This window comes from Epinephelus fuscoguttatus, linkage group LG10, assembly GCF_011397635.1.
Source record: "Epinephelus fuscoguttatus linkage group LG10, E.fuscoguttatus.final_Chr_v1".
NCBI lineage: Eukaryota > Metazoa > Chordata > Actinopteri > Perciformes > Serranidae > Epinephelus > Epinephelus fuscoguttatus.
This window is the reverse complement of record NC_064761.1, coordinates 27,264,335-27,277,791: the sequence shown is the minus strand read 5'-3', so window position 1 is coordinate 27,277,791 and position 13,457 is coordinate 27,264,335. Positions and strand designations below refer to the sequence as shown.

Genomic DNA, 13,457 nt, shown 5'->3' with positions numbered 1-13,457 from the left:
TTAACATCTTCAGAGAGTTGGTTTTGAAGGGCATTTATAAGGCATCTTAGGCCCAGGCTTTTCAGTGATCAAATTTCCTTGCCTGAAATTTTTTAGGAATCGGTTTTCCTCTTCTCTCTGCCATTGTTGTGCCTTCTGTGTTCATGGCACAAAAGCAAGATTCACAAAAAGGAAAATTTGCACTAAGCTGCAAATCTTAATAGGTGAGTTTTCTCTATAATATCATAATGTATTATCTTTTTTGAATCTGACCTTGAAGACAGGGCAGATAGTGGTTGCAAGTGATGCACAATTCATGATGCTATCAGCAGCCATAATCCAGTCTTTGTGAACTCATCAGTGAGTTTTATCGAAAAGAGACAGACATGGAAGCAAGAAATTGCATGGATCAAATTGTGCAGATACTATTTCTTCAAATGTTTTTTTTTTTCAAGGAGGAAGAGGACACACAGTTATAGATTTTCTCTGACAGTCAAGTCTGTAAAAAAGATCAGAAAGAAAAACAGAGAGAAAGCCAAGAGTAAACTGTGTACTCTGAGGATTAACTCGCTGAAAAAGTTAATGTCGACATTTTGCCAAATCAATGCTCATGCTGAATATGAACAAGTATCTCACCAGGCTTTTGGCAAAATTAGCACGACCAAAGTTAAATGATGAACGCAGGATCTTTCTAACAAGACTGACAAGTCTGCAGCCATGCTAGTGAATCTGTGAGGCTTTCATTTGATAAAGTTGTGCTTTGAGCTGATTTTTTGCAAATCATATTTTAGCATGCTATCATTTGCCAATTTACACTAAAAGTACAACTTATAAATATCAATTAGAAAGGAAACATTACCAAAAAGGTCTTTATTTTAGGGGCTAAATACTTAAAAACGTCAACATGTTGTGAGCTGCTGATGTTTATCGGGGCTTTTCCCAACAACTGAGGCTATTGTGAATGTCATTAGTTTTGCAAGTATTTGATCATAAACCAAAGTATTGGACAAATGAAAATACCTGATGATGTCACAATAAAAAATGAAGGGATCACCAGAGTTATTAAAAATCATCCCGAGGAGGACATGAATGTCTGCGCAAAACTTAATGTCAATCTATCAAATAGTTGCCAAGACATTTCATTCAAAACCACAAATGTACCCTTCATGGTGGAGCTACGAGAAAGGTCTAGGGATCACCAAGCCAGTCGGCTTCATCCTTTGAGGACCACGAATGCATTTATAAAATTTAATGTCAGTCCAACAATAACCAATGTTTAGGTATTTCAGTCAGGTCCAAAGAGTCCAAGAGCCATGCCACTTACAAAAAGTCATTTGGTTTTGGTCTTGCTACACTCAGAATGCTTCATGCAGACTTCAACTAAAACAAGAACCTTGAACCCTGTTCTTTGTACCAGTGGAAAAATAATGAGGCTTGTGCTTTGTGTGTAAAGAATAAAAACACTGACACTGCTGTAAACAGGCAATTTTCCAACTGCAGCTGTGAGCAATGAAGTCAGGCAGACGCTTTATGGATGGCCAGCGGCATAGCCAGTGTGCTCCAATCAGGTTGTGATCAGAAGAAATGAGGATCACACACACTGTGCCCAAGTCTGTAAACACTCCTGCCGAGAATAGAGCCAATATGGACAGGACGCACAGCCCTGCACAGATGACCACTGATAACACAATGCATGCACACGCACGCACGCACGCACGCACACACACACACACACACACACACACACACAGAGTGGCAACAGCAATGATGATGTGCTGGTGTCTTCATCTTTTTTGTGTAACCACTGAGGCCTGCAGCATATACAGAATACATCACTGGTGAAGTATTGCATGAACTGTTGATCTGACATCCCTCAATACCGCTTCAGTGTGCAGATATTTATATAAATGTGTGTGTGTATGCGCATGTGTTGCTGGTCAGCACGGCAGCCAAGGAACTACTACAACATACAGACAGTGTGTCGGGCCATAAAAAATGTAATAGCTATAAAATAACGACTAGGGTTAGACCTATGTGAAGATTTTTTAGACTGGTTTGATAATATGCCAAACACCAGAGTGGATGGGTATACTATGTTTTTGCCAGGCATTGCACTTAAATCAGCAGCTGCTCCAGAGTCTGACAAGACACTGTATCCTAACAGCAAGTGTCAGAATATCGTGTTGCATTGCGTAAAATCGTAGCGATGAAAGATGGATGAGTAGCCTACCTGCTATCTTACTACGTTTGTAATGTTACTTTTTAAACAGTAAACACATATGAAATTGTAGTATTTACAGGGAAAATGACAGTACAGTGCACTGTAGCCAACAGCAAGTTGCCTAGCTTGTCATTAGCGAGGGTCATTTACCTTACTAGAAACTTTCAGCTTCCCAGGGATCTCCTTCCGGCCAGCTACCACCTTATTTTGTTTTTTGTTTGTTGAAATAACATGTTGTATAGATAAATCCTCATTTCAACATCATTAAGCCGCCATTGCAGTGCTTTTTAAATAAGCGGTGGGAATAAATACAAAAGACAAAAGGTCAACAATCAACTGATCAGCTTGAAGCGGTGCACTGCGTCACCTGTGGCCAGTTTGGGCAGTTATTTTGCAAGCTTTAAATCCAAAAAGTTGCCATATTGGCACAGTTTGTTTTCTTGAGAGACTAACTCTGCCATGTCTCGACAACCCCCAAAAAACACATGAACTTTCATAATATCATGCTAATCTCTGTGTCATATTGCTTATTATTAGTGCAATACAGGTTAAATTTCGCACCATAATGCCATCAGCACAGGCTACTGATTAAGACTATGCTTTAATGTGCCAGAACATGTTAATAACGAATGCCAGTTTAGCCAGTTTACATAAAATCAAACCAGTCTGAGCCTGTACACTATACCATACCAGGAAAATGGAAACCAACCCAACTCTAATATGACACCATCTGCATTTAGATTGGTAAAAAACAGACTCGATTTACACCCGCGTCAACAATTGTGTAACTAAAACAGAAAGAATATAGTGCTTTTGTCTTCCCCAGTATCAACAAGTATCAGTGAAGGTTATTTGCAGTTACTGTCCCCAGTAGTGGAAATGGTGGACGGTGAAACAACTGGAGTAACTGTAGAAAACAAGCTGCAGTTCGTCTTGTATCGTCTGTAGATACAAGGCTCTAAGAAAAATGGAAAGCGATCAAATTGTTGTTGCGACAGTGGCGCCAAAAACAATACTAGTTAGAAATGCTAAGGGAAGCCGAGTGGAAAGATTGTTTAAGTGCAAGGTAATCCATCTGGGGACAAATGTAAATTTACGAATGTTTCAAAATTATATAAAAAGGGTGACATATTTTCTCTAAAAAAACAAAAAGCAGCTTTGATGTGAAACACACAAATGTGAGTAGAGAGAGGGTAAAGTATTTCCTGCTTTAACTGTTAGAAATTAAATTGTTGTTTTTTTTAACAACAATAATGTCTAACAACAATTATGTCTAAAGAAACCTTGGTCCAATGATAAGTTAGCAAAGTTAAACGTCTAATGAGACTGCATGTATTCACTCAGTCTCATTTTCGACATTGTCAAAGTGCATTGGAATACACAATGTAAATTTACCCATCTTTCTAAATGCTTTTAGTAAAACATCAAAACAAAAACAGATGATTACTGATGTTTACCCTCTGTGTTTGTCTCTGTGCGTGTCAAGAGGAGGAAAAAGAAAAGTGCCATTTACTCTTTTATGAAATATCTTTTAACAACACCACGAAGAAGCTTTAGTGATTACTGTCCAATTGAATTGTCCAGAGACTGTGGAGAGCCGCTATTGTATTAACACTGCACTTAGCCACTTCAGTCTCATTCATCCTGCATTCGTTTACTGTAAATGTGTGCCGGCAGAGCTAAGGAGTGCATAAGAGCCCTCAGACAGAGGAGTTATTCAGTGTAGAAGATGACAAACACACAAATGCAGGTGTGACATTGGACCCAAGAGAATGGAAATCAAAGCAAATCAAGGAACGAATTCAAGACTCCACATTAGACAACTCCCAGTACACACACTATCAACATACTAAAAAATGACTACCAGTTGTTCCCAGAAAACATTAAAAATCATCCTGGGGTATAGTCTCATTCAAAGTGCTGTCACTTGGAAACTGGCCTTGTGCTCAGGCTTGATAGTCTTCCCGCTCTTTCAGAAGTCTGCACTGGCTCCGTTTTCAAGTTCAGTTTAATGAGTCATGGATTTAGCATATGTTGCCATTAGTTTAACAACTCTAACTGCCTTGAATCTTTGGCTTGCATCATTTAAATTAACCACACAGCCAGCAGCTCCCCTTTTACGGCTCCTCTCTTTACTTCAATAAGGCCATTCTGGAAATGCGTCTTCTGTCCTGCAGTACACAGCATGACATACCAGCTGGCGACCCTACTGATATTGAGGGTCTGTCTTAAGGTCTAAACAATTATGCCACAACACCAAGAACTGTAACCAAGCTGACCAGTTTGTGTTGTACAGAAAAGTTTTTCAAGAATCTGCAGAACTTTTGTGGTATCCGCTTATGTGTTTAAGCACGTAAACACAATATCCCATTTTCAGAGACCAGGATAAAACCTTATCCCACTTATGAGAAACACAAATATGCAAGGTGGAGTGTCCCAAAAGAAATCAGGATACTGTTGCATGTATACACCTTATCCTGGTTACTGAAAGCCACCGACTACCAGCACAGGTGCATCTTCAGTCGAGTGACATAACAAACATACAAACTATGGCGGAAGAGAAACCGTCTTATATCTGGAGCAATGAAGAAACAGAGTTTTGTCTTTCAGTAATTAAAGAGGCTGTGTATCTCCATCCACTGCTCGTTAGGTGAGTAACTACATAGTTTGTGTGTGTGTTGGTTAAGGTTAGGAGAGAGAGAGATAGATAAGGACAGAACAGAAAGCCGTTAGCGATTGAAGCAGAGAAGAAATTAGCCATTGAGTTGAAAAGTTGAAGTAAATGTACAGAGTAGTGTTCAATATGTCCTATAATTCTTATCTCCCATTGTTGGTTTGTCACAGCACCTGCACAAATAGACAGCTGCAGCAATCAGTAACTGGGTTACTAGTATTTTTGTGTATACAGGTAATATAAATAACCCAGTTCTCTGTGCTCCTGTAAACACCATATCCTGAATATGATCATAACCCAGACAAGCCTCATAAACGGGTTATGCATGTCCATGTACAAGCAGTCAATGTTTCAAAAGATTTCTAATTCTGTCTATACAGCTAAATTTAATAAAATGTGTATAAAATTGTGCACAAAACATGAAGAACATTTTGACATAGCATTCTCTCTTCCTCTCTATGCTACCTTGTCCCTCAGAGGTGAAAACACACACACATTTCAAGCACAAACACACACACATACACACACACACACACACACACACACACACACGGCACCAAGGTCAAACAAAGACCAAAACACTTTTAGTGCTCTCCTCTATTTGTGACCAACATCTACTCCTGATGTGGTTTAAATGCCAGCTTGATTCAGTCTGATTACTGTCATTAAGGCCAAGCTCTAAGTACTGTTATTTCATCAAGCACTTCCGAAAGGATGTTTTTATCCAGACCACCAAGTGTCAAATGCTACAAATGTACATACACACAGATTCACACACAAATGCATTTGTAAATAGCCACAAACATGCAAAATACACTTTCAGTCCTTGCCAAAAGCAGGACAAGTTACCAGAACTGGAGGTTTAATTGCTTCATTTATAAAGTAGTGTTTGCTGTTTCAACATGTCTATCAAGAGAAGCCCGCTATGTGACATGCTAATTATGTTCAGGCAAACCAAACAGAGGAATAAAAATGTGCAGTATGACAGAGTAGCACTACAGGTCATGGAAACACCAGACTCAAATGCGTTCTTCCTCTTGGAATACACTCAGCAAAGGTTATCAGGCAGAGTATATATCTATGCATGTTAAATTACAACATCTAGGGGTATATTTAAATGATCTCTAGCGCATGTTCTACGTAAAGTGCATGTTGCAAGTGCATTTAGGGCATGTCCAACTCCACTGTGATGATTAAACATAGCATCTGCACCTGGATTATCACTATTTACATTGTAGATTCAGCAAACTGGAGGAGGGAGCAGTTTTCTGCAGAGAGTAATGCAGTGCATGCAGAAATGTTACTGCAGCCAATATTGTGGGACATTTAAGGTACGTTCACACAGAAGTGACTGCAGGTGAGTCATCATTGCCTACCAAGGTGATATTCCTGCTAAATGTGGGCAGCGCTGGACGTGACAGACACGGAAACTTAGCTTGCCGGGTAATGTTAGCTAGCTTGCTAATAAATACAGCAAAGTATAATATTTTTGAACATTTTTCCTTTTTCTTACGTACCATGCCTGTTTCCTGACTCACTGCCAGCCAGGCAGCATCTCTCATGTGGGGCTGTTTGTATCTTTCATGGCCAATAACATAAGATATTGGCTGGTAAGACAAGGCAACAGTCAATGTCAAACACCGGGCAGTACTCACTGCGTTCTCAGGACCTCTTTATGCTCTCTGTCCCAAATGCTCGGACTGAAATTGGGAAAAGGGCTTTTGGGTATTCTGCACCCTCAGCCTGGAATTTGTTGCAGAATGATTTAAAACTGAAGGAGCTTGTGTTGTTAAATGTTTTTAAATCTAAAATGAAGGACTTGGAAGCAGTTTCTATGGGATGTCGATGTTTTTAGCTTGACTGTTTGTACAAATTACTCCCAGAAACACTCGTCTTGATTTATTGGTAGTTTTTCTTTATGCAAATTTTAGTGCTTGTGAATTGTACTTGTTCTCCCTGTATGTCTCTGTCTGCAACTTTGTGTTTTTGCTGCTGACCGTCTTGGCCAGGTCTCCCTTGAAAAAGAGATTCTTAATCTCAACGGGACTAACCTGGCTAAATAAAGGTTAAATAAATAAATAAATAAAATGTTTCCTCCACACATACTCCTTTGCTACTGTTAAGGCTGTGACTTGGCTGGTGAAAGTTTACCAAAGTTGAACTCCACACAATGCCAAGATGTGAATTTGCTTTGCCAACAGAAGCAAATGTTTTGTTCTGCTCAAAATGAATGGAAGTGAACGGGAGGCAAATATTCACCAATGTTAATTCAACTCACGTGTGACTATACTACAGGGAAAACTGTAGTTAAAATCTTTTAGCTTCTGAAATAATCAAAGAAGTTACACTCATGTATAAATGCGCACAGCATCTCTCATAATGGTGAGTCTGCTGTGGAGCAGCAACGGACAACAGCTCTGCTCTGCACTACAATCATATTTCAGACAATGTCATTAATATTTTCTTCAATGATGATGTATTTCACCCACCCGTAACCCCCACTTTCTGCTGCCTCAAAGCAGCAGTCCGCCTACAATGCATCTGACCATGTGTCAATTTAAGACCTATACACCTGTGGGTGCACAGATGGACACAAGTAGGCTACATTTGCTACTTACACAATGTGGGCACTAGCCGTGAAAACGACAACTGGGTTGGTCTGAAACTAGCAATGACAGTGGTACTGTACTGTGCACCGCTGTGCACCACTTTGCGGTGGGTGTAAAGGGTGCCCTTAATGTGCTAGCAAGTAGCTATCATGTGGACAACACGGGTTGTGCAAAATGGGAAGGTCATGTCAAGGCCAAATTGGACAGAGATCCTCTTGAGAGTGTGAAAACATTTTTCATGGCAATCTGAGAAATTTGGCCTGATGATGACTCTAGAGAAAACTTAAGGGAACATGTTCAGGGAGTCATGAATGTCCACAGCAAATGCCTTGGCAATCCAGCCATGAGTTTTAAGCCACATTGTCATGAATATAAGTATACATTGAGGGGAAATTTTTAAGGATAGACCGATACATTGGCCAGCCGATATATCGGGCCGATATTTGAGTTTTTTACTTGTATCGGCATCGGCCGATACGCACATGGGTTCGCGGATTTATTTTTCCCTGCCAGTTTTTTTCATTTGAAAGTATGTGGTTAAGTTGAACAAAGCTGTTGAATCCTACTGTGTACAGTAGTTGTTGTTTTATTTATGCTTCAGCTTAAATATTTGTTTATTTTATAAAGACATTACTGGAAGATTTAAGAGCACTGAACTCTTTGTTTTATTTGAATGTATAATAATAATAATAATAATATTCTACCTGTTCTACCTCAACTTTCCATCTTGTTTTAGTATTTTTTACTGTTCAATAAATGTTTCTTATTTTAAACTTGAGACCTGTAATATTTGTTATCATTGTGTCATTTTCTTTTTATGTAAATTGAGGGAGCAAAAGCAGTATCGGCCCCAAATATCGGCTCAAGAAAATCGGCAGTCCATAATTGCTCATCGGCTAAGGGTGATGGAAAAAAATCGGTATCGGCATCGGCCCTAAAAAATCCATATTGGTCTATCCCTAGAAATTTTAACATGCTGATGGCATTATATGACAGGCCATGGGGTAGGTATAGTTTCAGAAGTACTTCACTGGGGACTGCAAGCATGCATCCAAAACTTCATGACAAACTGACCACCAGTTGAGACATCTTGCTACAGGCTAAAATGAAAAGAGGGACAAACTGAGTGATGGACCGAGTAATATTACCATGCATGAGCTCTGCTGATAACTGGGCAAAACCTCACATATGCTCTCTTTTTCCTAACATATTGCTCTCACTTGGATTGAAAACAGACTAATTTCCTTTGAAAAACAAAAACAGGTGCACACTTTGGCTCAGGTGCAACATCTCATTTTCCATCCTCGCGTCAGGTGGCTGCGGGTTTGTCGCTAAGTGGCCCTGAGAGGTGGATGTTCATGGTTGTAACACATCCTGACTCACTCTGGTCATTGTCCTCTCAACAGATGAAGTGTAGATATATCATGTAGTATTGTGATAATTATATCAGGCAGTGGAGTGAATAGTTATCAGGTCCATGACGGAGCATCTCTACAGGCCTGGTGAGCCAGTAATCAGCCACATCAATACCACTGTCACATGGACTTAAATATCAAATGCAAATTAAAGCAGGGAAAGGTTCTCAGTCCGCAATTTACTCCTCTTATTTCAACTTCACATTTGTCTCTCCTCTCCTCATCTCTTCCCCTGCATTCACTGTACGTCATCCATCTCCTCTCCACCTCCCATCTATCCTCCCACTTTCCCTCTGCTGTCATGCTCACCAAGCCTGTCTCTTTAGCTATAGACATAACTCATAAAGGGATGTGGCATCCTGTACCTGTGGTGAGGCAGGAGGGAGGGCACAGAGGGTGCCTACACCACTAGAGGTGAAGCTCCAGCTTCAGCAGGGAAACAGAGGGGGGCGTCACCGCTATAATCAGCTAGAAATTTCACAGCGCCACAGGGCAGGAAACCAGTAAATACACACGCGCACACACACACACACACACACAGGGACTTTAACATTCACACACACACACACACACACACACACACATGCATGTGATATGAGCATGTGAATGAGCACACAGTGAACACACAGTGCTACCTATTAAGGATGCAAGAGCCAAATGTTTTTTCAAGTATTAATGAGAATAGCTGCCATAATCCAAGAATCTTATTCAGCACCATTGACTCTGTTATAAAACTCCCTCATAGACCGAGCCTGGACCCCTCAACAATAACTCGCAAGGACGTTTAAAAAATTCCTTTTAGACAAGGTTGAAAATATGAAGCTGAATACATCACTCCTAATAAAGCTACTCCGCACAAGAGTCTACCAGCATTTGAGATTTTTCTGCCCATCTCTCTTCCTCTACTTGATAAAATCATTTATGGCATGAAGCCCACTGCCAGCTGCCTTGATATTGTTCTAACCAAGTTGGTGAAAGAGGTTTTTTGGGGAAACTGGCTTGAGAATTCTCAGTATTACGTAGAACTTTATTATACCAGGAACTGATATGAAACATTTCTACAGAGTGACGTCTGAAGGCAGGTGTGAACATTAGTTTCGAATGTTCTCTGACTCAGACTTTTTGTTGTATTGTCTCGAAAATTGACTATTTCACAATGAAATTACAGTTATACCAGATTTTGTCTGTATCATCCAGCCCTACCTGAGCCCTGGCTGAATACTATAATTGGACTATACAGATTAAGTGTTTCCCAGAGTGTGGCTGCAACAAAGCAATGCACTATATCTAAGGGACAGTTCATCCCAAGATCAAAAATACTACTTTTCCCCTTACCTGTAGTGCTATTTATCTATCTAGACTGTTTTGGTGTAAGTTGCCAAGTGCTGGAGATATCAGCTGTAGAGATGTCTGCCTTCTGTCTAATACAATTTAACTAGATGGCACTCTTCTTGTGGTGCTCAAACTGCCGAAAAAATATATTTGAAAAACTCAACAGAATCAGACCGGGTTACTTAAGATAATCCTTAGACTTTGTTGTGAGCTGTTTTATGTAATCACTTTCCTTTTACCAAACTACACCCACCAACTGTATCACCGCACAGAAGAATGAGTGCATCTAACACTGAGCTAGTTAACGTTACAGCTCAGATAAGGAGGATGCCATTAATGTTTACATTTCGTGATGTCACAAGCACAAGCCTCTTGTCCATGAAAAGATACGTGCTTCCTTTTGCACTGTGATACAATTGGCGGGTGTAGTTTGGTAGAAAGAAAACTGTTGCTACATGAAACCCCTCACAACAAGGTCTGTGGATTATCTTGAGTAACCAGGTCATGATTTCTGGAAAGACACATTGCTGTTTTTTGGGGGGGCACTTTGAGCACCACAAGCCATCTTGTTTCATTATATGAAAGAAGGCAAACATCTCTACGGCCGATATCTCCAACACTTTGCAACACCCACCAAAACAATCTAGACTGATAAATAGCACTACAGGAAAAAATATGTTTTTGATTTTGGGATGAACTGTCCCTTTAAATATAATAACATTGTACTCTGAGATTCCAAAACATCTTCATATACAGACAAAGTGAAAAAATCATAGTCACAAATGTTAAAGCAATTATAGTATGCAGCTGCAGCTGTGGTCTGTTTTTATATGACTATTAAGGATAATTTAGCAGGTGAGAAAAAAGAGAGATGAATGATTCTACATTTGTATCAGCATCATACTCACTCCCATTCCTTGCGTCGTGCCTGCGGTGTGCTGTGAATCTTATGAGCCTGGTGGGCTTTGACAATGTCCCTCTGCTCAATCAGGCCGCCCCGACGTCTCTTCATCACATTGGGACTGACTGCCAAATCTCCATCCACCCCCAGCATTCCCCCTCCGACGTCAAAAGTCGAGGCCACGTCAAGAGAGAGGCCGAGACGGTTCGGATGTAAAGGGGGAGCATTGCCAGATATGTGTGGGAGGTAGAGGGCATCATAACTGGTTGAGAGACTTTGGGGTTCCAGGAGGGAGTGGGACTCAGACAACAGGCTGGACCTTTCGGCCAGCCCTGCACGATGCTTCTGCCAGTTCTCACAGTCTGTTGGGGACGACTGAAGCATGTGGTGCCTCGGGGTGCTGCTACCACACATCGCCCCCATGCCCAGACCCCCCACCGGACACTCCGGCCCTGATGAGGCCCTAGGTAGCCCCAAAGCATTGTGGTCCCCTGTCAGAGACTGAGAGCTGACCGAACAGGAGCCCAGTTCCAGCATGGTGGGAAGGCTGCCCAGGATCTCAGCATAGTGCTGCAGGAAGGAAATAGAAAAGGAAATAAGAGGGAGGAAATGGAGTACAAGGAAAGAAACAGCGAGAGACACATAACATTAATGTACAAACCCTGATAGACATCAAAGATTCCCAAGACTGTCTGGATCTTTATTCAGTGAAATTAACTCCGACTGTAAATGAAGCTGTGCAGACTAGGGATGTAAACAAATTTGATTTTTTTTTTTTTTGGCATGAACAGATGATGTGCTGAAATACAAACACCCAGATTTGAGACTTTACAATAGGAAATTGATTTTTGGAGACAGCTTTCAAATTTCTCGTCATAAACACTTCAGAGCAACTTCACAATTATCTGTCCCAGTGCAATTCTGACTTGTATTTCCACACTGTTAAAACCTCCTATTATATTTCACACAATATAAGCGACTGCATAGCTTTTATTCAGACTCAGTTTAGATTTTCTTTTCAAATTTTTTGACGATGCACTAAAAATACAAATTACAAGTAGGTGATTTCTAAAAATTTTCAGTATAAGCCCTGCTCACTTCCAGCATGCTGTCAATCGGTATTCAAATGCAGATATCTTTTTGTGAAATACACAGATACAGATAGTATCCCTAGATTTGCAGAACTCTCCCAAGCTGCTTCAAAGTGTTCTTGACTCGCTGTACCAAGCACTCTAGTTATGGTCTTGTTGGATTTAGGCAAAAATAGCACTTGGTAGGGTTAGAAAAAGATAATGCTTTGGGTTAAAAAAAATCACTTGAAAAATGGGATATGCAATTTAGTGAGAGTTTTCACCAATCTGGGGTTACCATCTAGACACAACCTACATACAGGTGCAGCCACTCAGCCATCTTGTGCTTGGGGGTCGCGTTAAAGCTGCAGTACATCAAAAGCCTGAAGACATCCAGCTCCTGGGTATAAATTTGTTCATCTAACCCCCTGAGGCAATATCCCAGTGGCCCAACAGCTCTAACTGTCTTCATAGAGTTTAACATGTTACCACTCCTCTGAGCACCAGAACCAATTAGATAAGCTGTAACACAACCCCTGAAAACAAATAATCATATGATAGTACCAGTGCTGGGCTTAATGGTCCAATTAAGAAGTGAGAAGAAATAGAGAGAAATTAATTTTATCAACCCATCTTCTCCTTTATCTGGTAAGAACATTTAGGAGTGAGCACTACTCTGGTTTCAGGTATGTGCTAAGCAAGTACATCTTATTGCCTGACATGCTGCAAAAGCCTGCATGTTTCTGCTGCTCCGTCTCTAGCTTTATGGAGCCCTCACCATTTTTGTTAGCTGAATGATAGATTTCTGCTTTTACAGGCCCTTGGAGAGAAATGGTTCTAAATAACTCTTGCCTTGAAGATATGGAGCCGTAAAAGGAGGATGTTGTGTTGTTGTACAGGGCAGGTAAGAATAAAAGGATGAAAGCTATTCAACTGTCTTGAGCATCTACTTAAAATGCGTCAGACTGCTTAAACACCCCTAGAGCCTTTAATTAGACTGCTGTCAGTAAGTGGACGCACTGCTATGAATGAGGCACTAATGATCAGAGACCCTCTTGAGCTGACGATGCTATCACTTGTACAAGAAAGCTGCACCTCATTGATTTCTGGAGGTCTCCACCAACAGCTCCACATAGCAACATTTTTGCACAAACTGAAATGACACCCTGTTTGATTTGCTAATATCTTCTGTTTACTAAATCCCAGTGAATAACAATGAGCTTTAGGGTGAGGAGCAGTAGAACAGAGATTGATAA

The 13,457-nt window shown here is 40.6% G+C and overlaps 1 protein-coding gene across 6 annotated transcripts in view; it reads right to left on the bottom strand.

Annotated features, from left to right (window-relative positions):
- Nucleotides 1-13,457, bottom strand: part of LOC125895649 (voltage-dependent R-type calcium channel subunit alpha-1E) — a 149,228-nt gene that overhangs the window by 120,049 nt on the left and 15,722 nt on the right. For all 6 annotated transcript variants that reach the window (XM_049587667.1, XM_049587666.1, XM_049587670.1 and 3 more), the window contains exon 2: nt 11,139-11,701. In XM_049587667.1, coding sequence (XP_049443624.1) covers nt 11,139-11,668 — 530 coding nt within the window. In that variant the 5' untranslated portion in view covers nt 11,669-11,701. The remainder of the gene's footprint in view (nt 1-11,138; nt 11,702-13,457) is intronic.